This window comes from Cavia porcellus, unplaced genomic scaffold (genome assembly GCF_034190915.1).
Source record: "Cavia porcellus strain 051 isolate PalLab524CR breed Dunkin Hartley unplaced genomic scaffold, mCavPor4.1 scaffold_2, whole genome shotgun sequence".
Classification (NCBI taxonomy): domain Eukaryota; kingdom Metazoa; phylum Chordata; class Mammalia; order Rodentia; family Caviidae; genus Cavia; species Cavia porcellus.
In genome coordinates, this window is record NW_026947485.1 from 22173786 (window position 1) to 22192615 (window position 18830).

The following is an 18830-nucleotide window of genomic DNA, read 5'->3' on the forward strand; positions in this document are numbered from 1 at the left end:
GCTTGTCATTTCCTCTATCCATTTTAATAATTCTGCCATTTGCCAGTTATCGGTAGTTTAAATATTTTCATCTTTAAGAAAACTCTAAATTCTTAGCCTAAAAGATTATCCTCCACCTAACACACACTTCTAAAAAACACACGTCATGTGTTAAATGTAATAAAACTGGAAAACAGTGAACATGTACAAGTTTCACACTGACTGTGTATCTATGAGGAAAGACACAAGTGCTTGTCTATGGTCAAGGTCCTTAGCCTTAGTAGTAGTACTTAGTCAATGTCTCAGAAAGGTATGAAGGTTCAGATACATACCAGAAGTGCAATATGAAGTTGAATGTTAGTAGCTAGAAATCAGAATCAGAAATTTTAGGCATAACAGTGCTACATTTAGCTTTCCTTCTGGATCAGATAGACTCTCCAAACAAGGCAACTAGAGCGAGTATAAGCCTGTACACAGGAATAGACTCTATCGGCTAAAAATTGACTGAACTACATGTAATAATTACAGAAAGGAAAACTACTACATGTGATTCTTCAAATTCATGATCTAATTTAATAAAACTGAAAGCCAGACAAGGCACAAAGTCCAAGTTTATCTAACAATTATCTGAACTTTTCTGTGGGCTTGATATATATATATATATATATATATATATATATATATACATACATACATATATATATATACATATATATGTGTGAGTGGACACGGTGGTGCCTGCCTATAATCCCAGTGTTCTAGAAGGTTGTAGCAAGAAGATCACCAAGTCTGATGCTAGCCTAAGCAACTTAGGATGACCTTGTCTCAAAATAAAGATAGATAGATAGATAGCTGACTGGAAACGTAACTATGTATAAAGGCGCTGAGTTCGACTTTTAATACCACAAAAGGAAAAAAAGAAGAGAGATTCCTTTGTGTGTTTTTCTAATCTTGATTTTAACTCTTATCTCAGTGATCATAGAAAGATTAAGCCATTGACTAATACTGTAAGTAGTGATCAGTGGGGCAAAAAGTGTCAAATAAAAGTAAAATTCCATTTGATTCCCAAAAGAGCAGGCTTATTTCCACCCTGTAAATCCTTAATTTAGAGGGAAAAGGGGGCTGACAGGAAAGGAATAGAGATGAAGGATGAACTTAAAGTCTTACCTTCCAGCATCCTGTTCACACCTCACTGATGCTTCGTGAGAATGAATCAGTGTAGGTTTGAAGTTCCAGATTTTACTTATTTCCCCTTAAATTCAAGTACCTTTCCAAGAGCTTCTGGACTTGTATTACGATCTCCAGATACCTAGAAATAGTTTCTACCTACCATAACGTTTCAAAATTTTGTTTTTTGTGGTAGTGGGGTATGAGGAAAATGTTCAAAGAGGTTAAATTTCTACAAAAATTAGCTTAGATGTATTAGATAAAATAGAAAAAAGCAGCACAATTATTAAAATTTCCACTCTTGTAGAATATAATTTCAAGATGGGGCAGATACTATACCTTTTGTGTCCATATTGCTATTATCTGGTTTCTATAGTATAAAGCTATACTGAATGAAAATATGTTATACAACTATTATATAACAGCAACTCATAAATACTTGATAGATCTTAACTGTGGAAACTTTTTCTTTCCCATTTTATATGTTGGATGTTATTCTTCCTGTCTGCCTGGCTGCCTATTTTCTTTTCCGCCTTTCTTATATCCTCCATTTGACTTTACTTTAAAATATTCATTTATATATTTGAACAGCATGAAAAGTGTGACGTTTTGCAAAATACTTTGTAGAAATAGAAATCTGAACAAAATAAATGCCTGCTCTAAAGGCACCTGCTGGCTGGAAGGTAATAAAGGATAAAATATTAAAGAAGTAAGGCCTTCTAAACTTCAGAAGGCCAAGGAAAAGGACCGATTAGATTCACAAGGAAGCCTATATAACAAAAATATATGACCTAGTTCTTTAGTATATTTATTTATTTCTCTTTCATTCAATCATTACAACATACTTTTGAGCACCTACTGTATTTTTTTCCAGACATGGTTTGTACAGGCACTGGAAATTCAAAGGTAAACAATACAGCTCTAGTCTGCTTTCATAGATCTTACTAACTAGTGAAAAGAATGTATATGAAACGCAATTATGCAGCAGTTACACCCTTGTGATCAATGCCTTGAAGGAGATTTAGGGGATGCTATGAGATAAGATATAGTAAAAGAGCTCTAATGTTCTCAGGGAATGCTTTATTGAGAAAGTGGCATTAAAACTCAGTCTTTCAAAAATGAAAAGGAATTAGCTGAGTGAGGCGTGCAGTTACAGAGATCAAGAAGGGAGAGTTTCTAGCATGAATGGAAAAGCATCTGTGAAGGCTGATAGGATTTTTAACCTTTTGGAGGAATGGAAGATAGGCTTTTATAGGAGCAACGGAGATCAAACAAAGGAGGGGAGGAGTATGAAGGAAAGCAGGGAGAGCTGTGGAGGGGCTGTCTACACCAGCCTTGCAGAACTTCGGTCTCATCAGTTGAAGTCATTGAAGGATAAGTAAAAGTAACTACTGTTGTAGTCAGATAGCCTGCTATAAGGCTATCTCAAGAGTCCAGATTAGAGACTCTTGATTGTGTATGGTTTTGGCAGTGGAGATAAGAAGTGAGTGATTCAAGATCTGCTTTGGAGGGAAGACAGATGCCCCTTTCCTTCCTAGAAGATAGACTGTAATGTTCACGAGACACTAAAGTTTCTGCCAAGAACAGTGACAGATCTCAGCTTTGTCAAAGTGAGGAAGACTGTGTGGTTTGAGATCATGATTTCAAACTCAAAGAGGTTCTTACTTTATGAAAACCATGAGGTCTCAGTGCAGATTTTGGGTGGACAAATGAACCAGAAGTGTATAATATGCTGCTCATAAGAAAGGTAAGGCTGAGCATGAAAAGCAGAGTTTGGGGCATCCACTGGATGGGGTTGAAGCACATCAAGTCATTAAGGATGGATATTATTTGGAACTCTGATATTTTTCCTTAGGTGTGATTTCTACCACATGGTTTCAAAATGCATGATTTTGGTACATTTAAGGGAAAATATTTCCTCCTTTGAGTGACATTTCTCTAACACAATAATGTAGTTCAAAGAGAGAATAAGATTTATTTAATTAAACTTACTTTATAAGATAAATTGCTGGATTTACCAGTTCTTGAATACCCTTTTTGTACTTTGTTTCTTATCATGAATACATTAGCCTTCCTCCACTTCTGAAATGTATTTTGATGGTCAATTATTGAAAAAGATTTAATTGGTTAAATAATTTATGAAGTTAGTAAATTTTGTAAATAACACTCCTTACCCCTAGGATTTTTGGTGGAAATCTTCTTAAAATAAATCAGAGCTATAATTATCAACTAATTTGTTGCTTTAAAAATCCTACTTTATGTACCCAGAATAATTCAGTTTATCAAGTTTTATAAAATCTTTCCCATCATAGGATCTAACTGCAACATGAAATATGCTAAGCCTTCTTGGTAGGTTTTATTCATTAAGTACCTATGAAATCTTTATTAAACTTTATCCACTTGATACTCATGTTTAAAAAAATACTTCCAATGTTATACAGTAAAATAAATCCTACACTAGCCAGATTGTTTGCATAGTGTAAATTATGAGGAAAATGCAAGTAACCAAAGAAGAAACATGTCTGCACAACTTTGATGTAATTGCTCAATGGAATAGGAAGGGATTGGAAAATCTTCTAGTTTATTACAAGTGAGTAAAGTAATGCTGAAATTTACTCATTAAATAAATTCAGGATTTAAATGACAGCTCATTTTGTGACTTCAGTAACAAAATTAAAACTTCTACTCAATTGAATTGTCTAAAAGTAGTTTGTAATGACTTGAAATACTGGTTAGATTGCATTATGGTTTTTTAAATCTAAAGTTTTTTAAAGGCCAGCATCTTTCACTGAAGTCTGAGTGCTAATTAACCCATCAACCCATGGGTTGATGTTTTTGCATACTTATGCAGATGTAAAGGACAAAATAGCAGTTATGTGGCCCTGAAGATTTGCTGATACTGATTTTTCTGTTCCTAAAATTTATTTTTAAAAGGATGACTATTTGGGGGTAATTATATTATCTTCTAACGTGTACCATACCGTTGACTCCTCATTCACTCTTGGGCTGTGTTTTCTTTGTTTTGAAGGAATTGCCTATGACCCACTAATGCTGAAACACCAGTGCATCTGTGGCAATTCTACCACCCACCCCGAGCATGCTGGACGAATACAGAGCATCTGGTCACGGCTGCAAGAAACTGGGCTGCTAAATAAATGTGAGGTAATCCTGAATTGGCCACACTCTTTTTCTTACTTAAATAAATCATGTAAAGAGGCCAGTACTCATTTGGGCAGTGGTAGAAAAATGTTAACCATGTAGTGCAAACATTGTGATTGATGATTCGTCGTAGCCACAAATAACACAGAATGCACCAACTGCCTCCAGCTGGACACACAGTAGGTACTCACTGTTAATGGACTGAGCAGCTGCCTGGTGTATGTGCTCTGTTGCAGCATTATTATGTTGTTCTTGTTTGCAAATGGCCAACTTTTAATGAGGTGCTTGTGCTGAGACACTGTTAGACTCATTTCTGTGTTTTCCTAGCAAGAGTCCCATTTTTTTTTTTTTAGAAGAACCTTCTTTGTGTTTTCAAAGATTAAAAACAAAAGCAGTGGCAATTCAGAAAGACTTGTTTAGTTGCTGAAAGTGTGAATTTCTACCTAAACTCTAGTAACATTCTAAAGCATTTTTCAAAAAAAGGTACTTCTATATATTTCCTTATTCTATCTTAAAATTTATTGAATTTATTTCATTTTTAGTGGATTTATACTGTATTCTAGACAGTGGATTATACTGTATTCTAGACTAGGATAATAAATTTTGTAAATTACCTGATTTAATTTCACAGGCACTCTTTCCTTTCTTTCAGCCTTTTTTTTTTTTTTTTTTTTTTTTTTTTTTTGTGGGGAGTGATGGTACTGGGAATTGAAAATTAAACCCAGGGACTTCACACTGAGCTACATTTTTGTAGCTTTTGTTGTGACAAGGGTCCTCTAAAATGAGTGACACTCTTGCCTCAGCTTCCCAAAATACTGGCATTATAGGAATGTACCACCACACCTGGTGAAGATTGACATTTTAAGATTTGCTATTTGTTTATGTCCTTCTGTGCAGCTCAGTGATGGAAATTCAGCATAGTTCTCACTTGCCTGGAGAAAAAAACTAAGTGGACAATATTTTGCCTATATTTATGACATGAGTAAACTGATATATTAAAATAGTGTTAAATTCACTGTGTTTTAACAAAATAAAAATCAAAGTTTTGTGAGTACTTTTTGGGTTATATGCAAATTACATGTAATTATTTGCATGTTCAGTTCAAAGGCCAGACTTTAAAAAGTGCTGATTATATAATTGTTTATAAATTTGATATGGATTCATAGCACATTATTGAAGTTTCAGTATTACTTTATATTTGACAACTGAAAATGAAGTCAACAAAATTCCTGTTCAAGTTTGACATAGCTGTAAAATATTTTGAAAATGAAATAGTTGAAAGAGAAATTTCAAGGCAGACAGAATGATCTTGAAAAACAAGTACTCTTGCTTGTATTTGATGATAACTTACAGGAGTACTATTCTTCTCTGTGCACTAGTAAAAACTAATTGAGTTTTGAGATGCATAACCATTTGTTCAGTTTGTTCATTTCTAAAAATAAGTTTCTTCATATATTTTCTCTCTATATAGCAGGTAAATAATATATTCCATATTATAGGAATACTAGATTTTTAAATATTAAATTACTAATAATACTTTTTGTGTCATTTAGCACTTGGGGTTGTGAGTGTAAACACTACCACACTGTGTACATAGTCTCACAAGTTTTATTATATGTTTATGACAGCATTATCAAACATTTTTCATATTTAAAGCTCTGCTTTGGATTAAATGCATCTTTTACCTAAAACTACTAAAGCGAAGAAAAATGGGCTAGATCTATTTCTCCTGTTTTCCCAAAGTGAAGGTCTATTACTCAAGGTCTTTTGCTAGTGGCATCCATATTATATGGCAGGAGGCTTTAATACTCTTATTGGTTGACTTTGGAGTACTCTTGATGGATTTCATATTTTTGATGTGCAATTTGGAGACTAAACCATTTTCATTTCTACAATAGCTCAAAAGGAATACATGAAGTAGATTAATAAGAAAATTTGTTTGTAGTTACTGAATGTAATGGACAAAATACCTTTATGCATGTGAATTTTCCTAGCTTATTTCATCTTTACATTTGCTGTAGATATTTTCTTGATTAATGATTTTTTATTTTTATTGGTGCTTTTGCCATCCATATTCAAGGCTTTGTTATATCCTATAGCAGCTGGCCTGCTCCCAACCATAACTGATTGGCAGTGGCTGATTGTAGTGGATCAAACTATCAGGGTAGCAAACTCTGCTATCCAGAGGAGAGCTGTTTCTGGAAGGGGAGAGTGTACAAACACATAGAATGTAGTGTAGTTCACAGTGGCCTTAAAATTTAAGAGTCCATGACCATCCCTCTCTGGTCAGTATTTATTTTAATGATTGGGCTTAGAAAAAGAAATAAAATGAGGAAGACTAGGTAATCAATTTCCTACATTCTTGACAGTACCAGAAGGAACTCTCTGAGAAAGAGAGGTCATTTGCTAAGTCAGAGTGTGAAGAAAAAGGCACCCCAAAGTTGAATAACTTGATCTCTTCTGTCTTTATTCAGGTTCCTTTGTGTGTTGGTGTTATTATTTCCCTGGCTCAAAAAATAATCGGTGTCATCTCTGCTGGTGTGTTCAGAAGTCAACTTCCCTCTACCTATGGAGCAGTCAATTTTGCATTAATGAAATAATAATTAAATACTTTTTTGGTGGCACTAGGGATTAAACCCAGGTTTCTGAGTATTTAACTACATCTGCAGCCTTTTTAAAATTTTGTACAGGATCTTTCTAAGTCCACTAAATTACCCACGCTGGGCTAAACTTGTGATCCTCCATCCTCAGCCTCCCAGAGTACTGGAACTATAAGTGTATAGTAATAGCTCTTTCATTTCAAAACAGTAGACGGTCTCTGTATCAAATTCTTACATTGTATTAATTCTCTTAGAAACATAGCAAATTAACCCAAATGGATTCCTTCAAAGGTGATTGTACATTAGTTTTCACCTTATCTGTGCCATTTTCTGTGTATTTTTTTTCAGACTATTTAACCAGTGACCACTGGTTTTCTTGTGTGCAGCTGAGAGTGTTAGGCAGGATATTTTCTAGGATCTCATCCAGCTTTAATATCGTATAAAATTAGAATGGCTAGAAAGTTCATTTGAATATATTTTCCCTGCTTATTACTAGACTAAATTTTAGGATGCTTTGGTAAACATATTGCTCTTAATCTATCAGCTCTAGTGTGAATTGGCCCTGCTGACTAGTCCTGTTTAGCAACCTGAGAAAACATTAGTCTTTATTATGAGATTACAGTGGTTACATGGGTTAACTTCCTCTGGCATGACGTGACACTATTTTAAAAATGTTGAGACGGTTAGTAGTTTTCCTTGCCAACGCCATTTAATATTTTCCCCTATTGAATCATTCATAGTCTTTTAGTGGTTCTATTGGGAACAGAAAACAAAGCCAGCAGTTCTCTGGTCTCCATGCTCAGAGAATCTGACAGGGTCATTTGGTGTCCTCTTCCGAAATGAGCTCCTAGCTTAGGTAACTGCGTCTCCAGAGGAGTGTGTGAGCTCCTGAAGAAAGGAATGTGCTCTTCTGCGCTAAAAAAAAAAAAAAAAAAAAAGCAGAAATTGACCCATCATCTGTAAGAAATGCACTTGCCCTGTTGTTTTTCCAGAAGTGCTCATGTCTCCCAGCCCCACCAAGCCACCCACAGACATTTGCTTGTGCTCACATTTGTTTTGAGAATAATAACGTTTTATAATGCTTTTATTGGATTTCAGATTATGTAAAATTTGCATTGCCTCTTTGTGACTAATATTGAATAACTTTGTTTTGCTTAATTCCTAAGTTAAAAACCCTAAGCAGCCTACTGTGCTGAAATGCTTAACTCTTTTATTCAAGTGCCAAACACAAAGTAATTACCAAACAATTTTGGGATGTGAAACCAAGTTACTGCTGTTCCTGTTGGAACTTCCCAGCCGTTCCAGTGAGGCAAGTGGAGAACAAGTTTAGTGTGCGATCGAAGATACCAGCATCTCAAGGACAAGGTCTCCGATTTCTTACACATGCATATGACTTCTAAACTTTTTTTCGAATCCAAATAGGGAAATGTATTACTCTGTGGAGAAATACTTTTGGAGTGTACAGATTTTCTGGTATAAAGACTGTGAAGCATTGAGGACTGCAAGTTAATGGAAATTCAATTAAACATTTGTTTTACGGAGTAGTCTAACTAGATGGCAGCACATAACAGTTTACTATTTTGTTTAGTTTGCATAATTTTAAAACTATGTTTGTGTCTTAGAATGTAACCACAAAGGAGAAGGAAACTCAAACAGGGAGTCCTGTGAATTGTCTTTAAAGGCTATGGCAGTTTGAGGAAGCAGTCCAAACAATCTCCTTGTGATGAGTAAACCAGAGGACCGAATGTCATTGTGTGGAGCAGGACTTGTGTTCCACAGTACAGTAGGTGCAGGCAGATAAACACATCAGAAGTCATTGTGCAACCTAGGAGTTAGATGACTTGCAATTTTTAAAAATTCTGCTAAAAAGGAAAAATTCATGGAGAAAGCAACCAACGAGAGGAAAACCAGTCTGCTCTTGTAAGTCTATCTGAAAAGTGATACGGGATATTTTAAACAGCAGCATTAAAGCTTATTGATAAAAATGAATAATTGTAAGTATTTTAAATCACTGAAAAATTGTAGTAGACAAGTAACACTAAATATTTATTGAAAGAAACCTTATTACATACATGATAACTGTTAAAATGCTTTAAACTGTCAAATATTTGTTTATACACTAAAAATCACAAGATAGAAGATTCAGTTGTGCAAAATATTGTGAAAAATGAGCAGCTAAACTAAGAGATAGCAATTTTTCTGCTGAACATAATAGTTTGAAATAGAAATGAGACAAAGAAATATATAGCCTGTTTGCTAATTACTACTTCAGGTCTTTATCATCAGATGAGATTTTTTTGTTTTCATAGAGTTCTTTAGAAATTTCTCTATGCGCTGTAATATTTTCAAATAAATAGTAATGAGTGAGTCAAACAGTACGGAGACCATAAAAGGCACTTGATATTCTGAAGACATGAAAGAGTTTCTTTACTCCTTGTTTTAACTATTCCATAGTTCCAAATGTTGGTCATTACACTGTCAGCATCCTGAGTTTGCTTGGGAGTGGGTAGAACACACTGCTTCCTCTAGCATGTGGTTCTTGCTTTGTGCTACCGCTGAGTAGGCTTGGAGTCTGGTACCAAGGCTGTGGCCACAAGACCCAACTGACTTATTTCTTCAACTTGCCAGGTTGATTCCAGAGTGCAGCCAGTGTTAAGAACCACTTCAGCACAAACTCAGCGTCTTCACATAAGCTTGACAAAGTAGACACAGATAAGCAAATGGACCAAATAATTTGGAGATGGGAGACTAATGAATAGTAGTTAGAATTTACCTGAGACATGAATCAACTTGGAAGTGTGGGCTGGGGTTCTGTTGAGTGGTAGAACTCCTACCTTCTGTACAACGCAGAACAAAACAAAAATGGAAAGGCGTGCAAAAGATTATGAAAGTGGGGGAAGTTGTTTATTATTTTATATTTATATGTTCTGACAAATACATACTTTTTCAACTGTGATTGAGCTTGCAAGGAACAGACTTTAAGGAAGAGTTGGTCTCCTTTGAAAATTCTCATGGTCTGATTTTTTGCCTCAGCCATAGTAATATATTATCACGATTATATCTGCCTGCCTACGGCAAATTCATAAATCAAAGTAAAGCATGTGTTTTTAAATTTTTTACTGCATGTATGTTCTTTTTCCACATAGAATCTTATTATTTAGGATGAAAAGGAAGCTATAAAATAATTTAATCAACTCTCCTTAAACTTCCTTTAAATTTTATAGCTGAAGAAACAAAATCCTGTAGGGATGTCTTGAAGCCGGCCATCCGCACACTAAGGACATTGCAGACTGAGGAAAAGAATTCAGAGATCCCAGCTTGAAACCCCCTTTCTTTCAGTGCCCAACAGAAAGGACCAAAAGTCTCTTAGGCTACATTCATGCCTGCTTGTTACCTCCTCCCTTCCTTTATTCTGCTTTATTAGAAAAACTCTGAGAATAGATTATCATATGATGAGTGCTTTTGGGGACAAGATTGTGGAGGGCCCTGACAGGGGTAGGTAAAAGCCCTGTGTTTTGTTTTGTTTTGTTTTGTTTTGATGAAACAGTTGAAACAATTATTGGTAGAATTTGAAAACTCCAGTGCATATACTTGTGTATAAGCATCAAAATCTCCCGTTTAGACCTAAGAGACAGAAATATACCAGGAATAATCAACAGATTATTATAGCAAATTAATACACTGAATATTAAGCATGGTACTTGTGGCAGAAAGAACTTTGAGATTAGTAAGTCATTTGTAGCTCTTTTCTAAAAACTCAATGCTTGTAGATTTATGGATATTGGGGAATAAAAATACATCAGCATATTTAGGAACAATGGACAAAATATTTTCAGAAAATGAGATATTTCAGTAGAAATTCTTGCCCATTATGTCACTATTTTGAAAATGATTAAAGAAAATGGAGTCTCCCCAAATGAATGCAGGTACTTTGACTTGTCAAATTTAAGTTGGACATTTTCTTTTAGTTTGGAACTGCCACAAAATGAGCCCTTTCATGTCCTCAATAATACCAAACCAATGCAATCCATCTGTTCTGCTAAATTATTTCTAGTTCCCTAACCAAAGGCACTGCTTTTTCATGCATTTTATCATGATTTTATGCCCTTTATTATATTTTACAAAAGGTTCTGATTCCTCCAGGGCCAATGAGAACTGATTAGGACACTGGCCTCAATCCAGGCTTTGAACACAGAAGGGAAAGGAATAGAACTGTTTCCTTTTTATCCTGCTCCTTGGCAGAAAAAAATCCGAATCTATACCGTGTGTGTGCTTTGTGTGTGGGTGGGTGTGGGTAGGCTGCATTTTATCCTGTCACAGTATGACTTTGTAGATCATGTTCTGAACATTCCTTCTATAATCAGGTTGCATTAACAGGCTTTATTTCTGAAAGACTATTTCTTTAGGAAAGAACCATGCATTGTGAGACTCAATGATATGGTAATTTTAAATGACTGTAGTCAAACTTCCAACCTGAATAGAGACTATTTTTTGGTGTGCACTGAACACAGTCATATTCCTAAGCACAGAGTGGGTCCTCGCTAGGCATTAACTCCTTTTGTGCTCCAGGGAAGATGCTGCTAGAGTGCAAGCCTCAGAGAATGGCATTGAAAAACGACTGCAATCCTACATACATCACGGTGTTTATTTAACAAGATTTAAAAAAAAAGCTATAAGCTTTCCTTTGTAGGCCTATATTCATGAAATATCTAAAACATTTTGTATTTGAACCTAAAGTGACATTTCCCCTAGATGAACTCTGTCCCTTATATGTACCCAGTGTCCCAGTAGACTCAAAATTCTGCAAAATTTTTTTGGTCAGAATGTCTTAGATGACTTCACATAAATGTTCTCCTGACCAAGTATCTCTGAGAACGGAAAGCAGTATCACTGTAATTGGAAGACTATCAGTGCACTTTATCCTGCTTTCTGACTTATTATGCTATTGACCTTTGACTCTAGAGAACATTTTAGAGAGAAATGAAGGAATGAAGAGTACACAGGAAGTCGAAAATATGAGAAATAAACAAATGAAATAATACATTAAAAATAGAAACGGCCAAGATCTCAGTAGGAGAGAAAAATTGAATATGACACACTTAAGCATCTGCCAAAAATTGTGCCAAAAAGGAACTTTTACTCCAGGAAATCTTGTGATTTGAAATGAAGAAAGTGGCTGCTGTTTTAGGATCCTAGGCTTAGCTGTCCACCAGAGAAGTGTTTGGAATATGCAGACCTCAAAATGTGCTTTCCCTAAGTAGAACTGTTTTTTATTTGCTGAGATTTCTTTCTGTGAAAATGTGCACTGTGATTGTGGGGTTTGTTTTGTAGCAGTTGAAAAAAGCAGAACATGATTGTCAAGAATGAGTACTCCATGCATCGAGTGTAATTGCTTTTCAGAAACTATTATAGCAATAAAAGCAGCTAGTATAGAATACTTCAGAAGTCAAAAGAAAGTTAAGGAAAAAGGGAAAAATAAAGAAATAAGTCAATGTGAAAGCTCAGGAGTAGCACGACACTTTAATAGTGAGGTGAAGGCTAGAAACCTTAGACCAAGTAGATACTAGATAGTTGGTCCAGATGCTCAGTCCTTACTGCCATTTGACTGATATTACATAAAGGGATGCCTGAGATACAGCAGGTGTCCTGTTGTGATTTGCTGACACGTAGCTCCAGTGACTCTTGCTAGCAGATTACTGTTCCAATGTGTGATTGAGCACTCCACTGGAAAGCTTGCAGGAGTATGGGAGACAGGAAAGCATGGAGTGTATGGTATGTAAATTTGTATGACTAGTGTATGAAAACATAAATATACCTTTTCATTAATGATATTTAATGTGATTCCACAGGCAAAAATTTAATTCAGAACTGAGAAATAATCTTAATAGAGAAGAAGAAAGAAAAAAATGAAAGTTTATGTTAGGATAATGGTCAATACGTGGCTCTGATTATTAGCTATAGGATTTGCATTCTTTAAGGTTTTGGTATTTCTTTTTTTTTCATTTTATTTAAGAAGAAAAAAAAACAGAAAAAGAGTACAAGTTATACAGAATTTCAGAAAAAATGAACAGTAGGAAATCACTAGTTAATAGATTACATGTTGTCATCTTAGAAATAGTTGTTCAAGTTACAAAATTAAAGCATATAAAGTGGACATTCAAACAGTGAGACTGCAAACAGTTCTGTTCAATGATCCAACAAAACTCAGTAATATGGTTATCTATCTTATACACTTAAATATACATGCAGTTATATCCTTTAGAGCACTTTCTTTTCCTCTATTTTTTATAATGACAATTACACATTTTGGGTTTTATTACTCCCACAGTTCTTATTACTTTTTCTGAAGAGAATAAAATCAATTTCATTGTATTAGCACATATTGGTGGTTAGGCACTGCTTAGATCATAGAAATGAGAGCTGGAAGCCCGATTATTTCATGATGTTCATTATTATGACACATGAAGACGGGTTGTCACAGTCTGTTTTCCAGCACTGTGTTCATTCCAACTTTGGATGACTCAAACCACTATTTATCTTGGGGGATTTTCCTGCTGCTGAAATCTAAAGTTTCTCTTTAATATTGGCTTTCAACTTTCTGTTGTTCATTTTCTCTCCTTACTTGTCATTTTAGTGATTTGGTTGTTTTGGTCTTCCATAAACTTTTCTAAACTTCATGTTTACTAGCAAGCCACTTGGTGGGTAAGACTTATTTATCCATCAGAACAATAGCTGACTTCTGGTCATTATCAAATTTGCTTTAGTCTTCAGCTTTAGATTTTCATCTTGCCAGCCTGAGAGTGATTTCTCTAAAGCATATTTTTAGTTATCTAAAAATGTAAGTGGGGTTGCACAGTGCTGATTGATTGTGTCAAAAACAGAGAATTTCAATGCTATAACAAAGAAAATCCCACAAGTATTTGTTTATTTGTTCAACACATAAGAGGTCCTAAGGAGATTCTGCTTTACATCACTCTCTCCTGGTTCCCCCATGGTCCCCTGCCATTCTTCCTTCATCCTGAACTGATCATTTATTTTCAGTGGCAAGTACAGCTCTACCACCAGCCCAATAAACCTCAGGGAAGTATCATTACATATATACTTTGAAGGTCTACCAGCAATGCCATCACCTCTCAGGGCAGAGGCTGAACATGGAATTTTCCAATACTCAGATGTGGCTGTCACCTGGTGTTTCCAGGTCAACTGGTGGTTTCAGGGTCAGGAACCTGGGGGACAACACTCCATGAACAGATACTCTGTGAATTTTATTGGAATTCTGCACTTATGTATTACCTTACCATTGCTTTGTGGTGATGCATATGTATATATATATATATATATTTTTTTTTTTCTCTTTCTTTCTTTCTTTCTTTCTTTCTTTCTTTTTTTTTTTTTTTTTTTTTATCAGTTCCAGGGATCGAACTCATGACTGCACACTTGCAGTGCAGGCGCTTATGCCGCTGAGCTAAATCCCCAGCCCTGGTGATATATTTATTTAATGAGTTTTTTTTTTTTCAAGAATCAGAGAAATTTCCAAAAGCAAAGGTTAATTAACTAACTACACTAGCATTTTGTGTCTGGGTTCACAGATGTGCTAACTGAGAAAGAACACTTGTATGTTGATTAATTGAGGTTTAATTTAAGGCAATTTTGTTCAGACTGAAGAACTATTTTTTGTTTGTTTTTTGTCAAATGGAGTGAAAATCTCTGGCTAGCAAAAAAAAATGACTGAATCCAATGTCTCAAATTATTTCTGGTTAAACAGTAAGGTTTTTTTTGTTTCTGTTTAATTTCTAGTCTGTCACAGATTAATACTCATAAAATACATTAAAATAAAATACTGCAAGATTGAAATAAAAATTGAAGACATACACAATTGCATTAGATTCAAAAGACATGCAAATATTGTCTGATTTCTAAAAGCTTCTCTGAATTGCTATGTTGACCTCATACAGACCATTGATAAACAGATCTGGAGCTGTTGTGCATCCCTCCCACTGACTAATGTTCCTGTAGAGCATGCACACACAGGAAGGAATTATCATATTGGTGATAACCATATGCATTCAAATGTAATGGCATTTACTTTATTCTTTAAGAAATTATAGGTATTTTCATTCCAACAAATTCTTTTAAGGTAAATATTAAGGAAGAAGCTGATAAGTTAACATCAGTAGGCCCTGTTTGTTTTTAAGCTGACACTTTTAAAAAGAGTTAACTATTAATTATTTTGTTACAGATTTATTTTTTTATGCCAAAGAATATATTAAGATGGCTTCCTTAGGCAGAAATAATCCATTGGGTCTGAACCTTGCATTTGCTCATTTTTCAAGCATTATTATAGTACTTTACCAAGCAAATCAGTGTCACATTCCTGCATGATGAAACTCAACTCATTATTAATCATCTTAAATGTGACTTAGGGCCTCATTTTCTTCTGAATGTTTTCAGTAGAGAACTATTGGTTTCTGCTATTTTCTTTCAGCGAATTCAAGGTCGAAAAGCCAGCCTAGAGGAAATACAGCTTGTTCATTCTGAACATCACTCACTGTTGTATGGCACCAGTCCCCTGGATGGACAGAAGTTGGACCCCAGGATCCTCCTAGGTCTGTATGGGCGTCCATTCTCCTGAGAACAGCACATTCCAGCACTATCATTAGTCAGTGTTGGTGTCAGTTCAAAATACTTGGCAAGCAAGTGTGACCAAAAAAATCACTTTTTCCAGAGGCATTGCTTTGTGAAGTGAGTCGTGTACAAGCGAAGTAAAGCAGATTAAGATCCTGCATTAGAAAAAAACCCCAAAACTATCCATTGCAAGATGCTTCCTTTAAAACTAACCTTTATCTAAATACCACATTTATAGTGTATTTTGACATAGAGGGGCAGATCTTTTCACTTATACAAATTTCTTTACTTTTCCCATTTTTTTGGACCTTAAGTTTATTTTTCTATGCCTATAACACACTTAGATAACAATACACCTTATTTTAAGAGGAAACTCAGTACCATGCTTAGGTTACTAATTTGATGGTAAAGTAAGATGGCATTTATATATCTTATTATAGATGCCTTACTTGTGGGAAATAGCGTAGTAAGAGGTACAAGTAGAAAACTGATTAACGTGATGTTTTGCATTAAAAAAAAACTTCATAGCAGATTTTAAAGTAAAGCCAGATATAATGGCACACATCTTTAATTCCAGCACTAGGGAGGTTGGGCAGGAAAATTGCCTGCCCTAAGTTTGAGGCCAGCCTGTGCTACATAGTTTAAAACAGCTTGAACTATATCATGAGACCCTGTCTCAAAAAATAAAGTTGTAGAACTTTATATAAACTTTATATGAATGCTAAAAATGTCAGATTTTTGGAAAAAATTGTGACAAAACATTGGTTGAAATATTTGTTTGTTTGTTTTTTTAATTGTAAAGGAGATTGAAGCCAGGGTCTTTGTGTTGAGCTAAATCCCTTTTTATTTTTTTAAGTCATGGTTTCATTAAGTTGCTAAATTGTTTAGACTGGGCTCAAATCTTCCTGCCTCAGGAAATTCTGGAATAAGAGGCAAAAAATTATATTGATAACTTTTTATAATTTAATAACAGTACATATCATAGCAGTACTACTGAAATAGTTATATATGAAGTGTTTTAATTATAAAAGACATGTTAGGACATTTTTAGTCCCTTTCTTTCAAACAAAGCTCTTATGTCAGTCCCAATTATCAAACTCTTTCACTTAATTCAGTATTATTTCAAAATAGTTTATATTAACCAGCCCTAACAAATTTGAAAGCCCGCATATGACATATAATGAATAAACATCTTGGAAAGCAATTATAGGAAGAAATTAAAAATGACCTAGTATAACACTTAAAATATGCCTTTTTTAAAAATGAAGGCAAGCACCCATAAATACTTGAAGTGAGGCCTGTAGGTGAGTGCGTGTACCTTCATTATGTGTCAGGATAGGTAATGGTAGCTTGGAGGAAAATTAGGCAGAAAAAGTAAACATAAACATCGATCAGCTTTTAGAGAGAATATTGATAAGATTTGATGGTGAAAAATGATTTATGCAGCAGAATTAAAGGTATACAATAAATTTAAATAATTGATCTAAACTTCTATGATGTAGACATTTTTTCTTGGTTCTTTTGAAGGAACCAACTAACTACCTCCAGCTTTTCCCACACCAACAAGAGGTGTCGCTTCTGAGTTAGACTGATGCTATTTGATAATAAAGTTCTAGAGTTGAGGAAAAATTTAAAAGTTCTGTATGAAAAGACCTATCAGTCTTTGTATTTTGAAAGATATCTACATAAAGTAGATTTGAAAACAGGCACCACTTTCCTCCCCTAATGACACTTTCATAATATTGTCTTCAATCAGTCTGGTACAAGGTTTCCTTTGCATTAATATTCCTGCCATTCTTATTACCAGTTTCCATTACTTTGTCGCTATCTAGTTTTCTGTCCATTGATAAAGCAATATAATACATGCAAAAGAAATCCAGTCACGCTATGGATTAACTGTTTCTCGCACATATTAAATTTAAATGATCAATTATTTGCCTGTTTTGTATTATATCAATATTACTACATAAAATTATCCATAAGAGACATACATTTATTGTCCTTTTAATCTTAGGTTTTAATCATTTTTAAGTTACCTTTTAAACATTATTTCATTACAGTGTAACATTACCTTTATGCCTTTTGATGATCATGGATAAATAGTTCAAATATTAAACTATACATGTATTTTTTTTCTTTTTCCTTGTTATCGGTACCAGGGATAGAACTCATGACCACACACTTGCAAGGCAGGCGCTTATGCTGCTGAGCTAAATCCCCAGCCCTGTATACATGTATATTTTAATTCACAGTTAATATGTAGAATCAGGCTTCAGAATATTCAAGGTTACATTAATATCTTTGCTAAGATTAATAACGTGAGAAAACTACCTTTCTGCATGTTCTCCAGACAGCTTTTGAAATATACTTACTGATGCCAGTATTCCACCTTTAACACCAGGCCTTAAGGTGTTAATTTTTTTATTGACTTCTTACCTTTGTTTTTGTTGCATTTGTTCTTGCAATACTGCCGATTGAATCTAAGGCCTCATACATGTTAGGCAAGCAGTCTACCACTGGGCTGGACCCTTATCTGTTCTGTTCTGTTTTCTTTTCTTTTCTTTTTAACTGAAGATCTTTCTGTTTAACTATGTGTCTTCATTTTTGCTTGCATTTCTCTTAGTCATTTTTTGTCTATTGGTAAATTGCATTTGAAAAATCAACTCATATACTTTATGGCTTGCAAAAAAAACTTTCTTTGTGACACTACAATTTATTTACACTATACTGACACAGCATGTGAATTTCAGCACAAATGTGTTTTGTATTTGAATTATTTATTTCATTGATCATCAGTAAGACAAATGAATGGGATAGGTGAATTAGAGGAATCATTTGATTCAAAGATAGAAATACTGCTTCCCTCTAGTTAATACACAGGCAGATGTTCCTCTAAAGGTGTAGGAGCATTTGCTTGTTTTTCTGTAATTATGAAGTAGATAATGTAGAAATTAAGGTACAGCTAATCAAAGTGATTGCTGAAAATCCCATGAAATATCCTCCAGATAGAACCACAGTTAAGATTTTGGCATGTGTTTTCAGAGAAGATATTTTTATATTTAACATACAGATCTCCAAAGCAAGTTTTCTTTTTTTAATTAAAAAAATCATGGATGTTGAAGAGGCTTACAGTGTACCTTAGCTACATCTTAAGTATATTCAGCCTCTTATAGCTAAATATGTTAGCTATTTATGAAGTAAAAATTAAGGGTGTCTGTATATCTGGGAAGAAATTTTAGTATTTGAAATATTTTTAAAATGATAATATGCAATTTCATAAGCCTAGTGACTCAAAGCATC

At 34.5% G+C, this 18830-nt stretch overlaps 1 protein-coding gene across 20 annotated transcripts in view; it reads left to right on the top strand.

The window, feature by feature from the left end:
* Positions 1 to 18830, top strand: part of Hdac9 (histone deacetylase 9) — an 849535-nt gene that overhangs the window by 614240 nt on the left and 216465 nt on the right. For all 20 annotated transcript variants that reach the window (XM_063233991.1, XM_063234068.1, XM_063234058.1 and 17 more), the window contains 2 exons: positions 4175 to 4308; positions 15391 to 15511. In XM_063233991.1, coding sequence (XP_063090061.1) covers positions 4175 to 4308; positions 15391 to 15511 — 255 coding nt within the window. The remainder of the gene's footprint in view (positions 1 to 4174; positions 4309 to 15390; positions 15512 to 18830) is intronic.